The following is a 20,142-nucleotide window of genomic DNA, read 5'->3' as shown; positions in this document are numbered from 1 at the left end:
TATGATCAATACCCTGGTTGTTGATTTTTTTTTTTTTTTTAATTTCTCTTCTCTAAAGTGCTCTTGTAAGTCAGTTACAGAGTGCCAAAAAGAACATAGGAATACATATGCTCTTCACTGGGGAAACTGAGACATCATGAGTGACTATGAGATACAGAAAAAAGAGATGCAGTTTTTCCCAAGTAAAAGTGTTTTTCTTATTATGTAAAGTTTAAAAATAAAATAAAATTAGAAAAAAAAATGAAAGAGAGAGAGAGAATGGAAGACTAAGAAGAAGGGATATTGAAAGAATTGAAATAATGAGGAGTATAGGGAGAGTAGATATAAGAATAGTGTAAAAAGAGGAGGAGCAGGTTTGAGATATAAAAGACCAAATGATGCAGTTCCACATAAAACATGATGCAGAGTTTGTCTTTTGTTTTTTTTAATTATAATGGTCAGGATAATAAATATATTTATTTAAAAATGAGTAGTACCAAATGTCTATTAAAATTAAAAAAAAAATATTCCTACAGCCAAAGCACTTTATAGACCATGTTTTCTGCTCCTGTGGGTAATAATAATCAACCCAACTGATTGTTCTAGCATTAACCTTACATGTCTTTATTCAATAGGTAGCTTTTCTGATTCTTACTATCATCTTAGCAATAATTATTGATTTTCTGTTATACCAATATATTCCACTTTCCTTTTCCCCATCCAATAATTTATTAATTTTAGCAAAGTTGTGATTACAGTAATAGTTGTATCTACAAATATCTTATTCAGTTTAGGAAAATAGTGTACTATGATTATATATCTTTTCATGAAAAGGTTTTGGCTTTCCTATAATCTACAATTGCTATTTGCTTGCATGCTCAGTTGCTTCAGTCATGTCCGACCCTTTGAGACCCCACGGACCACAGGCAACTTGGCTCCTCTGTCCAAGGGATTCTCCAGGCAAGAATACTTGAGTGGGTGGCCATTTCTTACTTCAAGGGATCTTCCCAACCCAGGGATCGAACCTGAGTCACTTATGTCTCCTGCATTGGCAGGCACCACCTGGAAGACCCTATAATTGCCATAGGATCTATCAATTTGCAGACTTTGCCTTGTATCTATCTAATTTTTTTCTCAAATGCTCTAGCAAATCTGCCAAATACTTCCCCCCCCCACCCCATAAATTCCAACACATTGCTTCAAGTTAGTGATTCTTTTTTTTTTCTTTCTGGCTTGCAAAATTCCCTCCCATAGTCATCCTTTTCCCTAATCTGATGTATTCAATGTCATGTTTCCTGGACCCTATATCTTCTCATTTCTTAATTACTGTTTGCCAAAGCTTTACACAGAAGGTATACAATATATAAATTTGTGTATTTTTACTTATCAGTAAAACTTTTTAATATACCCTTATACTTGATTACTATTTCAACTACGTATAGAATTTCAGGTCAGAAATCATTTGTCCCATAATTTGAAGGTATTGCCTTTCCATTTGCTTCTAGTATTCCTACCAATAAGAAATTACAGATCTAATCACCTTTCTTTGCATGTATTTGTATGTATTTTGTTCAGTCGTTTTCTTCCACTGGAAGATTTTAGTATCTTCTTTTCAATATTCAAAAATTTCATAATTATTTTTGTATGTGTATATGTGTTCATTTATTGTAATGGTTGCTTGGTGGATTCAATCTGGAATCATAACTTTTCATTTTTGGAAAAAATGATTTATTATTTAAATGATAAATTCCTTCTTTGTATTAGTTTGGTTCTTTTCTAAGAAATTCTTATTATAAGGATCTCCTAGAATAAAATTTTAACATATCATCATTTTACTTCTCCATTTCCTTCTTTCTTTTTTGTGTCATTATTTTACAGAATATTTCTTCGACTTTATCTTTAAAACCCATATATTGAATTGTAAATTTTTACATATTCTTAATTTCCAGAAGCTTTTTCTTATTCTTTAATTAATTTTTTAGAAGCAACATATTATTGTTTTAAGGACACAATTTATTTATGAATTTTTTGGAGGGTATTCATATAGCTTTTTGGACTTCCCAAGTGGCACTAGTGGTAAAGAATCTGCCCTCCAACATCTCCAGGAGATGCAGAAAACATGGGTTTGATCCCAGGGTTGGGAAGATCCCTTGGAGAAGGAAATGGCAACCCACTCCAGTATTCTTGCCTGTAAAACCCCATAGACAGAGAAGACTGGTGGGCTACAGTCCACAGGGTTACAAAGAGTCAGACATGACTGAGCACACATACACCCATGTAGCTTTTGTGTATTTGCTTCTTCCTATTTTGTCTGTATTTTCTCATTTCTTTTTTGTTAGTATTATGCTTTATCATGTTTTTTCATACTTTTCTTCAGTGCACCAGTGATCCTTAATTGTCTACTGATACTGGGCATTAGAAACTACCTGGAAATTATTGTATATGTATAAGGTATAATAGAGGATTTCACCAGCAATGGGTGTAAACCCAATTGGTATATGTAATTATTTGCCCTAGAATTGATCAGTTTCTTCAAATAAGAGTTATCTAATTTTCTACATGAGTGGTTTGTAATTGCATGCTGCTGCTGCTAAGTTGCTTCAGTCATGTCCGACTCTGTGCAAACCCATAGACGGCAGCCCACCAGGCTCCTCTGTCCCTGCGATTCTCCAGGCAATAATACTGGAGTGGGTTGCCATTTCCTTCTCCAATGCATGAAAGTGAAAAGTGAAAGTGAAGTCGCTCAGTCGTGCCCGACTCTTAGCGACCTCATGGACTACAGCCCACCAGGCTCCTCTGTCCATGGGATTTTCCAGGCAAGAGTACTGGAGTGGGGTGCCATTGCCTTCTCCACTTACATGCTGGCATTCTGCAAATAAGCTGGTCAGTTTGTGACTTTTCACTTAGCCCCTCTGTTTCATGTCTTGTGATTCACTCTGCTCTGTATCCTGGCAGCAGTTATAAGCCAAGAATCATCCTATTAGAGTTTTTCCCCAGAAAATACACTTCCAGACTGCAAGGGGGAAAAAGGAGTTATTTCTACTTTTTGAATAATGCTATCAACATCTGTGTACAAAATTTTGTGTAAACATAGGCTTTCTTCTCTCTTGGATGTGTACATAGCAGTGGGATTTCTGAGCATATAGTAAGTCTATGTTTAATCTTTGGGAGAACTACCTATTTTTCAAAGTAGTTGTAAAATTTTACATTCCAACAACAATGTTTGAGGGCTCCACTTTCTTTACATCCTACATTTGCTATTTGTCTTTTTGATATAAATCAAAATTATTTCGAGACAAAGATACCAATAAAGTGGCTCTCAGCACACACCCAGTGCCTACAAGAGCTGGAATTTGGTCATTTGCCTTGTGATAACTCAAAAGGCATGGCCTTTAGCGCCTAGCTATACTGTGGCAAGTGAATTTTATTGAACTAAAAGAAAATTTATTTTTAGTTTTTTAAAGTTACTGAATGGGTAGTTACATCTACTAATTGTCAAATATCACTTTTCTTACTTATAAATGAGAACTATTTACAATATAAAGCTATAGAAATCTGATTTCAGTGAGAGATGGCTATCATTTGGAATCTCATTTTGTGAAACAAGCCATACTTCACATTGCATTTTAAACAGAAAGATTAAATATTTTAATCCTTAAATGGCTGTTGTTTGTTCTAATCACCTAAATAAAAAGTATAAAAGTCTGTCCAAAATTTTTTCAATGTTTGATAAACAAAACCTGGCAAATAAATGGCTTAAATCTTACTAGGTAATGATGATGTACCAGCATCAGAGTAAATACAGAGTCAAAATTTTACCCAACACAAAACAGCTACATACTCTTTAAATGATAATATATAAATTACAAATGGCCAATCCAAATCCCATTACTTTCAAAAAGAGATTTTAAACTTGCATTTCTAGTTGATTTTACACTAATTGAAATGGTGGGTTTTATGCTGACAATTGATTTTTTTAATGAAATGGCCAATAGTGAAGTGAGTGCATTATACTAAACACTTCAGAAAGCAACCTTCCATTGACTTTACTCAGACCAAACAAATTGCTAAATTAGATAACCGTTCAAAATTATTCAGTGCATTTCAAATATTTTCTGCTGAACCAAAAATTAAATGGGCTTTGGTCACTACTGCATTGCTAATACAAAATCAAGAAGTGACTATCCTTCTGGAATATTAATACAGTGAGCCTGGGGACATGACATTGGTGTGTAGCAGAGATCAGGAGGAAGGAGTCAGGGTGCTGTAGTGATTTTCTGAACAAGGAAGGAAGTTGGTACAAGTGGAAGAAGTTCACAGTCAGCTGACACTTTGTGGTCAAATAGTTTCTAATTAGGAATTGACCAACTGGCTCTTTGTAGCAGTGAAAAGTTGTTAACAGGAAAAGGTTTCCTAAAAGCATTTTATAGTAGGTGATTTAATGAAAAAAGTTTAGATAGTTTCAGAATTCAGAAATTTTGAGATGCTAATGTATTTTTAAAATCCTGTGTCATTATATTTTATATTTATAAATGCTAACCTTAGCCATTGAGATCTCAATTAGAATTTCATCATAGCCTATCATAGCTATAAAGTTACTATGTATCATACTGGTATCTTAGGAAAACATTTGAAATAAAAGCAAAAAGGCAATTTAGCATTGTTTTTTCCCACATAAAAGTCTCTCATCTCTGCTTGAACCCAGCAGGTTGTGATTATGAAATATATATTATAAAATATCTACATATTTTGTAACTTTAAACAAATGGTTATGATCATTGCTTTTCTCACATTTAAAAATCAAATTTATTTTGTACAGGAAGACATTTTTCTAAAGAAGTTATAGTCTCTCTATAAAAATGAATATTTAATAGAAACCAATAGTAACTTATATGCATTGGAATTGTTCAAAGAAATAAAATATTACTTAAATCTACTACTTTTAGCAACACTGTAACATTGGTTTTGCAATAAAAGATTTATAGAAAATTACTATGATATTACTTTTTATGTTTCATATTGAAAGCAGGTAAAGTAGCTTCTAAGCAATGGGTCATTATTGTTCACAGCTAACAGTGCTTAGCAGTTAGGATTTTAACCACTGACATCATTTTCTTTGAAAAATAATAGATGTTATTTAATGCTTCTAGATAAATTGCTGCATAACTATGACTTTTTTGCTGACAACATTGCCTAAACATAGTCAATATGAACAAGAAGTTTCAGAATAAATTTACTAGAAGAAAAAATCTGAATTAAAACTTTCATATATTTATTCTCTCAGATGTTCTAAGAGGAATCAAGTGCTATTTCCAATCTATTGTGTTCATGTGCTCGGTCGTGCCCGACTCTTTGCGACCCCATGGACTGTAGCCCGCCAGGCTCCTCTGTCCATGGGATTTTCCCAGGCAAGAATACTGGAGTCAGTTGCCATTCCCTTCTCCAGGGGATCTTCCCAACCCAGGCATCAAAACTGCATCTCTATGTCTCAGGCATTTGGAGGAGGATTCTTTACCACTAGGGCCACCTGGGAAGGAAGCCCTTCCAAACTATTATCAAAAGGCAGTTTAAGCTGCTGCAAGCATCTGAAGAAAGTTTATGTTAATCTTTTAAAATTCCTACCTTTAGACAATTCCTCACTGGAAGGTTAATGGCTAAATTATATTTATTACAGATAGTTTTCAAAAGTGAATGCCCGCTTTACACAGTGACTGTGGAATGTAGGAAACAGTAGATATTACCTCTGAGGGTTTGTATGGTGGCTTGTCTAGTGAAAGACGCCAGAATCACAGATGAAGGAAAACCGGGATTGGCTACCTTCTTGTCTCCAAGGTCTTGTTTTCAATTCAGAAGAATCTGCAGAGGCACTGAGTGGACTTTGAAGTGCTTGAGATAGTCCCTGAGGACCAAGCTATAACCCAGAGTTTCATTTATATTGAATTTTCTTTCAATTTTTTTTTTTGGCAGGGATTAAACATAGGGCTTATTCTAATCAATTAAATAATATTAAGGCTGTTTTTGCTATGACCTTTCTCTAGGAAAACTTGAAAATTTTTATAAACTGTTTTCTAATAAAAATATTCATTTTGGCCTTTCTTAGAGTACTCTCAGGTGATGAACTAAGGGTAACATTCCTAAAATGCTGCTACTTTGCTCCCTAGAGCACCATACTATTTCCTAACACCGATGTGCAGTCACTGCCAGGATCTCACATATACCCTCAATATGTAGGGGAAGCTGACACATACACTTTGCTTCACATATAAATTCCTATAATTTTCAAGGAGAAAAATTTAGCAAGATTTATCAAAGTACCTAAAATTATTAATGAAAGGACTCTTGGTTACAATACACAGAAATTAATGGCAAGAGAAAAAAGTTGTGAAAAGATTTATATCTAGCAGATATTCCTATTATTAGGAGTCTTTGGAATATTAGGAGTCTCTGGAATAGGTGAATTTAACTCAGATGACCATTATATCTACTACTATGGGCAAGATTGCAGGCAGATTCTTTACCAGCTGAGCCACAAAAAGTTAATATTTCTAGATACTTTGTCTGTCTAAGATCAACTCTCTAAGTATCTACAAGGCACCACATACATTTAAATAAATGATTTTTCCATTTGAAGATTTTCACAGTATACATTTTTCATAGCATTCTGCTGTTTTATATTCTCCTCTAATGGTTTTGGTGTAAATTCTAACAGGAAAATAGCAACCACATACAGTCTCATGACTTAAATAGTATCTGTAGAGTGATGTTCCCAAATGTGGACTTCCAGTCCTGGGACCATCAAAGAACCCTGGGTACACCTCTGGGAAGTCTAACAGGCATCTCAAATTTAAGAGAACCATTCACGGCCAACCAAACCCAACAACCAAACCCCAGACCTCCTCCACTTCAAGAATTCCTTTCTTTCACGTAATGATACTATCACCTCACCAAACCTATTTATCATCCTTATACTCTCTTTCCGTTGCTCCAATTTCCACTTCATCAACAATTCCTGATAACTCCACTCACCGTAAATTCATCCAAATCCATCCACTTCTCATATTATTCACTCTTTTTATTCTAGTCCCAATCACCATGATTTACTGCCTATGTTCCTTTCTTTTTCTATTCATGCTCCTCAGGGTCAAATTTTCCATTGTAAAGGCAAAATTATCTTTATAAAACATAAATTAAATTGCACCATCTTCTGCCTAAAGCCTTTAAATGGTTTCCTTTCCTACTTAGGAGAAATCTGAAACGCCCTACCAGAGCCTATCAGATTCCCCTTAATTTAATTCATGTTCTTTTTTCCCCTGCACTTGTTTTGCTTCAGTGACATGGTTCTCTGTTTGTCTCTGAATACAATTAACCTACTCCTGCCACAAGTGCCTGAATGCATTAGTTCCTCTGTCTCAAACACAGTTCTCCCAGATTTTCCTATGATTTCTTCCTTTCCAGTGACTCCTTGCCACTCAGTTTCAACCCAGCAGTATCCTCCCCTCCCCCAAAGAGGCCTCCACTAGCACTCTCTCAAGTGCCTTTCTGACCTCATCCTGCTCTATTTTCTTGATTTGTCTCTATTTTTAGTTATAGGCATCGCATTTTCTTCTTTTCTCAGAATATAAACCTGACAAGGGCAGGGTTGTGTCTGCTTTGTTCACTCATGTAACCTCAATGCCTTGTGTAGAACCAGGTCTACAGTGGGAACTCAGTAAATATTCATTAAATACTTGACATAAATTAATGATTAAGACATTTACAAAGTGGTTTTTTCACAGGAAAATCCCTACCTACTTGTTTAATGACTCTAAGTGCAAAGATTACAGTGTGGAAAATGAGGTGTGTTCAATGACAGACCAAGAAGAAAGGTGTTTGAGGGCTATTAAGAAATATTTTGCTAAATATATACTTAGATATGCAAAAAAGGACAAGAGGAATGATTGTTTATCCCTATGATGAGAGAAGGCATTTTTATAGTACTGTCAATAAATGCATTTAATATCTGTAATGATTTTTAAAAAATGAACTACCAAGCATAAATAAGTGATCACCTAAATCTACAGATTAAATTCTGAAATATGTTCCTATTTCTACTCCCTCCCTTGTTCCATACTTTGTCCCAAATTAATAAATTCTCACTTCCAGAAGATGACTTTCCAAACCTTTTCAAACCTGATCCTGTCGTGGATCCTGTTAACTGCACCGGATATTACAACTCCCCCTGCCAGGACACTCACATATTACCAGTAGTCAGAAGTCCGGCAAAAACAAAATTTCTCCTGATCTTTTCAGGAGGGAACATGTTCTAAGACATTAAAGGTGGCTATTGTAGCAAAACCTGTACAAAATATTACTTTATGCTATCTTCTGTAAAAATCTAAACTTCAATCATATCATCCTAGTAGACTTTAAAAAGACAGATTTCAAAGGTGGCATTTTATTTGATATCTTTTATAACTCTAGAAGGAAACTTAAGCATGAATAATTGGAGATCTGCATACTAATATAAAGATGAAAGAATGGGACTCAATTTAACTTGAGTGCTAAAAAAAAAAAAGTGGGATTATTTCCTGCTGCCACTTTGAAAACGACATGGTTTTGAAAGTTATGAAGCAAGAAGGGGCAAATGTTATGCCAAATGGGCCACATATCAGTAAACCCTCCTGTGAAGAACTTTTAATAAACCCTATATTTTGAGAATCTATTTATTCCTTTGTGAATATGTCTTCTTTAATCTGTGTACTCATTTTTGCACAGCAGCTCCATTTCTTATCACCTATAACAGGATTTCCCATCTTTTTTCTACCATATTTGTTAGGGATGAAGCTTATCCTGAGAGTCTCATTATTTATTGAAATCCTAAAGCTAAGTTCTCTTTCTATAGATACTTAACTATCTGTTAAAATACTGCTGCACACTACATATGAAAATCACTCAGCCAAGTATTTACAAAACTCTAGATACAAATAATTTCTTCCAATATTGAACTTCAGATAGGATTTTCAGATAGGATTTACAAATTGATCACATCCATCACTCATTCTGTATCATTCAGTATAAAAATACATAGAACATCAGCACTTACCTGAATAACATGCCTCAGTTTATCAATAATCTGATTTATCACAGGATCGGTTCCTTTGACTTTAACTTCAGGATTTCCAGATTGGGCTTTGATTCCATTTCCAACAACACGCTGAGTATAGCTAACAAAGTGAAAAGTGAAAGACACGTGACTTAATAATCTGGTCACAGTATTCTCTGCCAAAATTTTTGAACAGATTTGAGTTCAGACTTTTACTCCTTTAAGAATATATAATAATGTATTTTTTCTTGGAATTAAACCTGGCACAGCTGCAATATTTATTTTCCCGGTAAAAAACTTAGCATGCAAATAGAGACTATTTTATTGTTATCCTCTCAAAAGACCCAACCAAAAATTGGGTTTTTAATGCTACTTACCAATATGCTGGAAAAAGTTAATAGACATCCTAATATTTTACAATTTCTTGCTGAATTATACATATTCTGAATCCATATTATCTGAGCACTTTATTTCGTTTTATACAGCATTTAGATGAATCTCAAATTATTTTACATATTGGACTACAAAAGAAAATATATATGTGTGTGTGTGTGTGAGAGAGTGGAGATATATATATATATACACACACACACACATATATACACATGTATATACCTACATACATACACATGGGCTTCCCAGGTGGTGTTAGTGGTAAAAAACCCTCATGCCAATGCAGGAGACATAAGAGACATGGATTTGATCCCCTGGAGGGTCAGGAAATCCCCTGGAGGAGGGCATGGCAACCCACTCCAGTATTCTGGCCTGGAGAATCCCATGGACAGAGGAGCCTAGAAGGGTACAGTCCGTAGGGTCGCACAGAATCAACATGACTAAAGCGACCTAGCGTGCACACACACACACATGCATGCACACACACACACACACACACACACACACACACATATACATTGTTGTTGCTCAGTTGCTAAGTAATGTCTGACTCTTTGCAACTCCATGGACTGCAGCACTCCAGGCTTCCCTGTCCGTCACTGTCTCCCGGAGTTTGCTCAAACTCATGTCCATTGAGTCAGTGATGCCATCCAACCATCTCATCCTCTGTCGCTCCCTTCTTCTGCCCTCAATCTTTCCCAGCATTAGGGTACTTTCCTGTGGATTGGCTCTTTGCATCAAATGGCCAAAATATTGGTGCTTCAGCTTCAGCATATATATGTGTATATTTGTGTGTTATAGTTGAAATATAATGTCAACTTATTATTCATGCAAATATTTAGATTCACCAGTCACAAAGATGTACTAAGTATCCCTTCCTATATTCCAGTCCTTTGCTACGTGACTGGGATTATAAAAAGGTACAAGACTCAATTTGTCTTCTCACACTATTCTTTATATACCTGGGAATACAATGTATTAATTAACTTGTTCATTCATGCATTCATTCATTACATTTTATTATTTTTAAAAGTTTTAATTCAAATTCCAATAATATGACTTATCCTCATTTTCCTGACAGTGTGGTATAGCATAAAGACAAGTAAATAGCTAAAGCACAGCACTAAGAATGAAAGAGATGCTCAGTATGTCATAGAATTAGTTAGAAGGAAAAGCACATGCCTGGTGAGAGGTAAGGATAACACAAGTAAAAAACATTGAACGTATGGAGAAGGACATTTAGACCAAGACACTCAGGGAAAAACTAAAGGAGAAATTATGTCTTGAGTTAGTCCTTGGAGTATTAGGGAAAAAGATAGGTCTCAGATGATGTAGTTCATGTGAACTCCAGGGCAAAAAAATGACCTTCCAGCAGGGGAAATGGAAAGAGAAGAATATCTAGGCTTTCATTTACAAAGGGAGAGAACAAATGGGAGACAGTATGAGGCGGGGGACATGCCCTGAAGAGTCCATCCCCTTTTTGCTTAAGACTCTCCTCTGAGTAATATGTCTGCTTACATTAAAGTATCATATAAAGTGGCCTCAGAGACTTCAGGAAGCATTTTCACATATTTGTAATGTAATGTGCTTTCTCTATATTTGAATAGAGTGTCACAATTATCCATGTGCACCCTCTGAATTTTCTACAGCAAACGAAAGTCTTTGAACAGATAAGAGCAGGTTCCGCTGTTGAGAATATGGCCAAATAAAAGGAGTTTCAAAGAATACTCAGTTATTTGCAAGATAATGCAAACTCAATGATCAATTTTCAAAAATAATTACAAATCTGGTCCTTCCTATGATAATAAATGATGGAATTCTTTGATAAGGATAACATCAATTGGATATGACAAGAATAAAAATATTAATAAATCTTTTTATTTTTAAAACAAACTTGAATCCATTTCTTTATGCAGAAATAGGTTTATAGTTAGGTAATCCAGTATAAATTAGGAACTTGGCAATATCCAATAACAAATAGTAGAGGGAAAACAATTATGCATATGTTATTAACATCTACTAATACTAATGCTCTTCAGTTAGAAAGAATCAAGTAAACCATAAAGTGAAAGTGAAGTCACTCAGTCGTGTCTGATTCTTTGAGACCCCCATGGACTGTAGCCTATCAGGCTCCTCAGTCCATGGAATTTTCCAGGCAAGAGTACTGGAGTGGGTTGCCATTTCCTTCTCCAGGGGATCTTCCCGACCCAGGGATCGAAACCAGGTCTCCTGCATTGTGGGCAGATGCTTTACTGTCTCGGCCACCTTAATGTCTTGGTAGCACTGTTATATATTCCTTTCAAATATTTCAAACTGATGGTGCATGTGGGTCTTTCATTAGTGTTTCATTTATTAATAATCATGTTGAATAATATGAATAAATAACTAAATAAATGCACATCTATGATTCTAGGCATTGTCTTAATGACTTCCTTTGGAGTCTGTCAGTTTATCTCCATGAGAAGCATTTATTGTAGCCATGAGATCGTGCCTCATAAACCTCAAAGTATAGGAAGTATCACTGACTAGGCTACTAGTCAATGCTACTTTGCTCTGAAATCTATTTTTTCTCTTCTCCAACCAATGACTGAGTGCAGCAGAGGTACTAATACAAACCCATTGCTGGAAGACACGGGATTCCCTTGATGGCCTGTGTTGGCTCAGGATTCCCTGAGCCCTTGCTGACCATTTCTTAGCCTTCACATCATGCCAGAAAGCTTCCACTCAACCTTCCTTTTGTCTCTCTTTCACTCTAGGTCACACTTGCTTCATGGCCAACAGCTCTTTCAGCCTTACTCAGATTCCTCTCCAATTTCTCTCATAGGCATTTCCCTAACAAAATCCCTCTTGTGTTTAGTCCTCCTTTGGTATCTGCTTCTTGGAGGACCTAGACCAATACACCATATAATATTTGTACTATAATTATCCCCATGCTATAGATTGGGGAATCTAAGATAGGAATAGGTTAAGCAACTTTCCCAAAACAGCATTGTTGGTTAAGTATACAGCAAGGATATGAACCCAAGGATGTGATCTCTAAATACAATCACTCAATAATTATGAATGTAAATTCCTGAAGCCAACTAATGCAAATTAGAGATACAATCAGCTTGGTGCAAAGTATTTTTTTTTTTTAATTTTGATTTTTTACTGTTAACTACAGCCTTTCAAAGGCTTAACTGTTATAATTAAAAGAGAAAATATTATTTTCTTCAAAAGTCTCTTCAAAGAACAGCAGCCTATTACTGTAAAGAGTTGAAGTAACAGTTGCTGTCAGGGTGAGAACAAACTAATATACTACAAGGTTGCCTTAAGATAGTTCTATGTTTCTCTTGAAATACAGACATATTGTCATAATGGAAATTGAGACTTCTCTCTTAATTTTAAATAAACACTTCTTTGATTCACATCTTGCTTTATTTATAAACCATGAAACTTTCTTTTAACATTAAATATGAGGTTTCACATTAGTGTAAAGACTTTATTATTTTTATTTTAAATTTTCATAGTTAATAACCTAGATTAAACTTATCAGAATTACAATTAATCGAGAATCTTTTTTCAAGCTAGTATATTATTGAATAGTTCGGGATCACTATTATCATATATTATTTAAACAAGACAAAAGTACTGAAAAGAAGGACATTTAATATACTTCAAGTTAAGCATGCATGAATAAAATTAGGCATTCTTTTATATTTATTAAGGCTAAGAAGAACAACAATGCAATAGTGATATGTACACACCAGAATGATTTACATGAAAAGAGATGACACTAAGCATTGGCATGGATGGAGGGCAATTAGAACCCTCTCTCTTTGAGGATGGGAACTTAAACTGATATAAACCACTATCTGACATGTATCTGGGTATATACTTAACCAGAAAGGCATAAGAATGTTCAGAGAAGTACTATGCAGAATAGCCCCCAATTAGACAGTGCCCAAATATTCATAAACATTGCATGAGCAAATAAATGGTTGAATATTTATATAATAGCATACTATTGATATATAGCAGTGAGAATGAGTTATAACTATACTCCAAATTTTATAAGCTAAATATGAAATGAAAGAAGCAATATATGGAATATACTGTATGATTCTATTCATTAAAAGTTTAAAAATTAATCAATGATATTCCAAATCACCATAAGTGCTACTCTAAGAGATAGTGCACAACAGGTTGAAGGGGTTACTGGGGTTATAGCAATGTGTTTCTTGATTTGGATCCTAATTAAACAAGAGAGCTCATTTTGTACATTAAAAAGAGAAAAAAAAGACATGAAATGCACAGGGCTTCTCAGATGGCACTGGTGGTAAAGAACCCACCTACCAATGCAAGAGACACAGGAGATGGGTTCAAATCCCTGTGCCAGGTATATCCTGTGGAGGAGGGCACCACAACCCACTCCAGTAGTCCTGCCTGGGAAATCCCATGGACCACGGACAGAGGATCATGTCAGGCTACAGTCCATGAGGTTGCAAAGAGTTGGACACAACTATTATTTGGTTACGCTGGCTACACTTTATGCATGTATTTTCAACCTAAACAAAACATTTACGCTGAAAACTTCTTGTGCTCTTTTTCCTAATGTGTATACAACAGACAAATTTGCATTGAACAAGGTATAAAGAAAAGATCAACATAGGCATTTCTTCACATGGGCTAAATGGTTTTGTCATCACTAAATGACTAATTTAGGCTGCTAGTTCAACATAAAAACTCCCTGCAAACTTTAATTTGCATGCAAAAAATACAGTTACTAAATTAAATCAAAGTTCTTCCAACAAAGACTTCTTGAGTTTTTAACAAATCATTAATCACTCTTTTTTCCTCCTAATTTTACAAGTAATGGATAAAACATTTCAAGGCTCCCTACAGAGGCTTCTTGACTTGAAAAATTACTCACATTTTAGTGAGAAGGAGAGAAAAAAATACACACAAAAATGAGGCAAGTATTTTGTGAAGGAAGTAACAGACCCACCATTTGTGCCTATTTCTTCTGAGCAGGTCTGGGAATGTATGACAGCAGTTTAATAATACTACTCACTTCACAGGAAGGACTGGTTTCTCACTAACATGGAAAAAAGGCAAGTACAGATACATTTACATTCTATAAAAATGTTTTAAAATGTTGATGAACAAGATTCCAGTTCTATTTCTATTCAACAGATGAAATATTAAAAAGAAGTGCTAATGTACCTACATCCAGGACAGTGAAGCCGGGCATGCTGCAGTCCACGGGGTCACAAAGAGTCGGACTTGACTTAGCCAGTGAACAACAACAGATACATCTCCACACAGTGCATCATTAGGAAGTCATTTGTCCTCACTTTACTAACATTTCTTACTTGAAACATGACATGCCCTATGACATTAATTTCATTTTATTGAGAGTGCAATATAATTTGTTTCAGATTCACATAAAAAGTATGGTACTTTTCATGTGTACTTACACCATTTCAGGTGGAAAATATATAAAATCTGACCTTGTAATTCTTTGCAAACTACAGTGGTCGAACATAGAATCGTTTTCTAACTTCACTGGGACAAGGTACAAGAAAACAATCACTGACAAGAGATGAGGAAAACACCTGATCAGGGGGTTTCTCTTTTTACCATTATTGCCATCTTTATTAGAGGTTTAAGACCAAGAATGGGAACTGTGTTTTTGGTGGTGGTGGTAGGCAGTAACAGTAGCAGTAGTATTAATAGATGCTTTGTTTATTGCTTTTGTGTCTGTCTTGGTTCACTAGAGTTCAGTTCAGTTCAGTCGCTCAGTCATGTCTGACTCTTTGAGACCCCATGGACCTCAGCACGCCATGCATCCCTGTCCATCAACTCCTGGAGTCCACCCAAACCCATGTCCATTGAGTCAGTGGTGCCATCCAGCCATCTCATTCTCTGTCATCCCTCTTCCTGCCTTCAATCTTTCCCAGCATCAGGGTCTTTCACATGAGTCAGCTCTTCGCATCAGGTGGCCAAAGTATTGGAGTTTCAGCTTCAACATCAGTCCTTCCAGTCAATACTCAGGACTGATCTCCTTTAGGATGGACTGGTTGGATCTCCTTGCAGTCCAAGGGACTCTCAACAGTCTTTTCCAACACCACAGCTCAAAAGCATCAATTCTTTGGCGCTCAGCTTTCTTCACAGTCCAACTCTCACATCCATACATGACCACAGGAAAAACCATAGCCGTGACTAGACAGAAATTTGTTGGCAAAGTAATATCTCTGCTTTTGAATATGCTGTCTAGGTTGGTCATAACTTTCCTTCCAAGGAGTAAGCGTCTTTTAATTTCATGGCTGCAATCAACATCTGCAGTGATTTTGGAGCCCCCCAAAATAAAGTCTGACACTGTTTCCACTGTTTCCCCATCTATTTCCCATGAAGTTATTGGACTGCATACCATGATCTCAGTTTTCTGAGTGTTGAGCTTTAAGCCAACTTTTTCACTCTCCTCTTTCACTTTCATCAAGAGGCTCTTTAGTTCTTCTTCCCTTTCTGACATAAGGGTGGTGTCATCTGGATATCTGAGGTTATTGATATTTCTCCCGGCAATCTTGTGCTTCTTCCAGCCCAGCATTTCTCATGGTGTTCTCTGCATATAAGTTAAATAAGCAGGGTGACAATATACAGCCTAGATGTACTCCTTTTCCTATTTGGAACCAGTCTGTTGTTCCATGTCCAGTTCTAACTGTTGCTTCCTGATCTGCATACAGGTTTCTCAAGAGGCAGGTCAGGTGGTCTGGTATTCCCATCTCTTTCAGAATTTTCCACAGTTTATTGTGATCCACACAGTCAAAGGCTTTGGCATAGTCAATAAAGCAGAAATAGATGCTTTTCTGGAACTCTTTTGCTTTTTCCATGATCCAGCGGATGTTGGCAATTTGGTCTCTGGTTCCTCTGCCTTTTCTAAAACCAGCTTGAACATCTGGAAGTTCATGGTTCATATATTGCTGAAGCCTGGCTTGGAGAATTTTGAGCATTACTTTACTAGCGTGTGAGTTGAATGCAATTGTGCGGTAGTTTGAGCAATCTTTGGCATTGCCTTTCTTTGGGATTGGAATGAAAACTGACCTTTTCCAGTCCTGTGGCCACTGCTGAGTTTTCCAAATTTGCTGGCATATTGAGTGCAGCACTTTCACAGCATCATATTCCAGGATTTGAAATAGCTCAACTGGAATTCCATCACCTCCACTAGCTTTGTTCGTAGTGATGCTTCCTATGGCCCACTTGACTTCACATTCCAGGATCTCTGGCTCTAGGTGAGTGATCACACCATCATGATTATCTGGGTTGTGAAGATCTTTTTTGTACAGTTCTTCTGTGTATTCTTGCCACCTCTTCTTAATATCTTCTGCTTCTGTTATGTCCATACCATTTCTGTCCTTTATTGATCCCATCTTTGCATGAAATGTTCCCTTGGTCTCTAATTTTCTTGAAGATATCTCTAGTCTTTCCCATTCTATTGTTTTCCTCTATTTCTTTGCATTGATCACTGAGGAAGGCTTTCTTATCTCTCCTTGCTATTCTTTGGAACTCTGCATTCAAATATCTTAGAGGTAATTATATATTAAAATTCATTCCATTTCCAGAGATTTGATTTTAGGAGTTATCTTTGACTCTGGTAGATTCACTGCTATTTCTGGTTTAAAGGGCCAGGAAGCACATTGTAGGTATTCTTCAGTGAATCTCTTCTTCAAGAATCAGTTTTTTTTTTTTTTTTTTAGAATACTTCTGGGCCTCCCTTCTTGGTACTGATAGCAAATGTGAAATAAGTACTAGTGATCTGTTTTTTGCAACTTTTCCTCAAATACCTGGGTGACACTGGATGCTGGTACTGAATGTCGTTGTGTGCACATGCAGTTTCTATACAGCCCTTCTCCTTGACAGTGAAGGTCTTGTCTTAATCTTTGAACTCTCAGAGCAGATAGGAGTCATATGATTGATTTTACGTGCCAGGTTTAAGAGAATAACCTTTCATGATAGGTAAGAGGCTTACAGGGGATTTAGAGAATGGAGACATCTGTAGAATCAATTCCAAATAATTTAACCTTTTGTGATTCCACTGTCTCACTTCAATTGTTGAGCCACAAACTATTTTTAGGTTAATCTCTACCATTTATTTGGCTTCATAATTATAAATAATGTCTAAATTTGAAATCTGTTTCTGACCTCAAATAACGAAGTTGAAATAAATTGAGTGACAGAGACATCATTATGGCCTTTATGATTATTTATAACTAAGTCCCTACTGAGAATATCATCATTTGTGATATCTTATGGAAAACACTGATTAACATTATTCTAATAAGGTAATGTCATGCTTTGTATAGCAACGAAGGAATTTTTAGCAGATCACTACATATAACTTTATATAAATTTCATTCACCAATCTTTTGGTGGAGACATTACCAAATTTTAGAAGTCCCTAAAATCTTATACAGCTTTATTGTATTTTTTTGAAATATAACTGACATCAACACTAGTTATACTTCAGAAATGAAACTAACGACTGCATCAAAATGCACTATAAAATTAGTTGCAAGACAAAACAATAAGAACATGTTTAGAAACAGAAAACAAGAATTCATTTTAAAATGAATATTTATCAGTCTTCACTCTAACAATTCAATTGGCAACGCATGTATTTGTGCTTGTCTGTTTAGCCAGGTAAATCACAGATAAGCTCTTTCATGATGTGAGATAAGCATCTATGTGAACCGGAAAATAATACTTCCACATCAAAGCCTAGAGACTGTACAAGTCAAATCAGTAGCATCTAAGAAGTAATCATTTCAGCAAGTGCTAACTTTAATTTTTTAATAAAAAATAAAACACTGGTGAAAGAAATCAAAGGGGACACTAATAGATGGAGAAATATACCATGTTCATGGATTGGAAGAATCAATATAGTGAAAATGAGTATACTACCCAAAGCAATTTATAGATTCAATGCAATCCCTATCAAGCTACCAACAGTATTCTTCATAGAGCTAGAACAAATAATTTCACAATTTGTATGGAAATACAAAAAACCTCGAATAGCCAAAGTGATCTTGAGAAAGAAGAATGAAACTGGAGGAATCAACCTACCTGACTTCAGGCTCTACTACAAAGCCACAGTTATCAAGACAGTATGGTACTGGCACAAAGACAGAAATATAGATCAATGGAACAAAACAGAAAGCCCAGAGATAAATCCACACACATATGGACACCTTATCTTTGACAAAGGAGGCAAGAATATACAATGGATTAAAGACAATCTCTTTAACAAGTGGTGCTGGGAAATCTGGTCAACCACTTGTAAAAGAATGAAACTAGACCACTTTCTAACACCATACACAAAAATAAACTCAAAATGGATTAAAGATCTAAACCTAAGACCAGGAACTATAAAACTCCTAGAGGAGAACATAGGCAAAACACTCTCTGACATAAATCACAGCAGGATCCTCTATGACCCACCTCCCAGAATATTGGAAATAAAAGCAAAAATAAACAAATGGGACCTAATTAACCTTAAAAGCTTCTGCACAACAAAGGAAACTATCAGCAAGGTGAAAAGACAGCCTTCAGAATGGGAGAAAATAATAGCAAATGAAGCAACCGACAAACAACTAATCTCAAAAATATACAAGCAACTCCTACAGCTCAACTCCAGAAAAATAGATGACCCAATCAAAAAATGGGCCAAAGATCTAAATAGACATTTCTCCAAAGAAGACATACAGAGGGCTAACAAACACATGAAAAGATGCTCAACATCACTCATTATCAGAGAAATGCAAATCAAAACCACTATGAGGTACCATTTCACACCAGTCAGAATGGCTGAGATCCAAAAGTCTACAGATAATAAATGCTGGAGAGGGTGTGGAGAAAAGGGAACCCTCTTACACTGTTGGTGGGAATGCAAACTAGTACAGCCACTATGGAGAACAGTGTGGAGATTCCTTAAAAAACTGGAAATAGAACTGCCTTATGATCCAGCAATCCCACTGCTGGGCATACACACTGAGGAAACCAGAAGGGAAAGAGACACATGTACCCCAATGTTCATCGCAGCACTGTTTATAATAGCCAAGACATGGAAGCAACCTAGATGCCCATCAGCAGATGAATGGATAAGAAAGCTGTGGTACATATACACAATGGAGTATTACTCAGCCATTAAAAAGAATACATTTGAATCAGTTCTAATGAGGTGGATGAAACTGGAGCCTATTATACAGAGTGAAGTAAGCCAGAAGGAAAAACACCAATACAGTATAATAACGCATATATATGGAATTTAGAAAGATGGTAACAATAACCCTGTATACGAGACAGCAAAAGAGACACTGATGTATAGAACAGTTTTATGGACTCTATGGGAGAGGGAGAGGGTGGGAAGATTTGGGAGAAGGGCATTGAAACATGTAAAATATCATGTATGAAACGAGATGCCAGTCCAGGTTCGATGTACGATACTGGATGCTTGGGGCTAGTGCACTGGGACAACCCAGAGGGATGGTATGGGGAGGGAGGAAGGAGGAGGGTTCAGGATGGGGAACACCTTTATACCTGTGTCGGATTCATTTTGATATTTGGCAAAACTAATACAATTATGTAAAGTTTAAAAATTAAATAAAATTAAAAAAAATTATTAAAAGTGAACCTTCCCCTATGTAAAAAAT

At 35.9% G+C, this 20,142-nt stretch overlaps 1 protein-coding gene across 7 annotated transcripts in view; it reads right to left on the bottom strand.

Moving 5' to 3' along the window:
- Positions 1 to 20,142, bottom strand: part of GPC5 (glypican 5) — a 1,583,243-nt gene that overhangs the window by 1,029,657 nt on the left and 533,444 nt on the right. For all 7 annotated transcript variants that reach the window (XR_015138295.1, XM_086330176.1, XM_086330179.1 and 4 more), the window contains exon 6: positions 9,062 to 9,182. Coding sequence is in view for 6 of the 7 variants with exons in the window: in XM_086330176.1 (XP_086186302.1) it covers positions 9,062 to 9,182 (121 nt within the window). In the remaining variant the exon portion in view is untranslated. The remainder of the gene's footprint in view (positions 1 to 9,061; positions 9,183 to 20,142) is intronic.

This window comes from Bos grunniens, chromosome 12 (genome assembly GCF_055505025.1).
Source record: "Bos grunniens cultivar Pamir isolate PY7600 chromosome 12, Bosgru_T2T1.0, whole genome shotgun sequence".
Lineage (NCBI taxonomy): Eukaryota > Metazoa > Chordata > Mammalia > Artiodactyla > Bovidae > Bos > Bos grunniens.
Note: the sequence above shows the minus strand (reverse complement) of the source record. Positions and strands in the feature narration are given on the sequence as shown.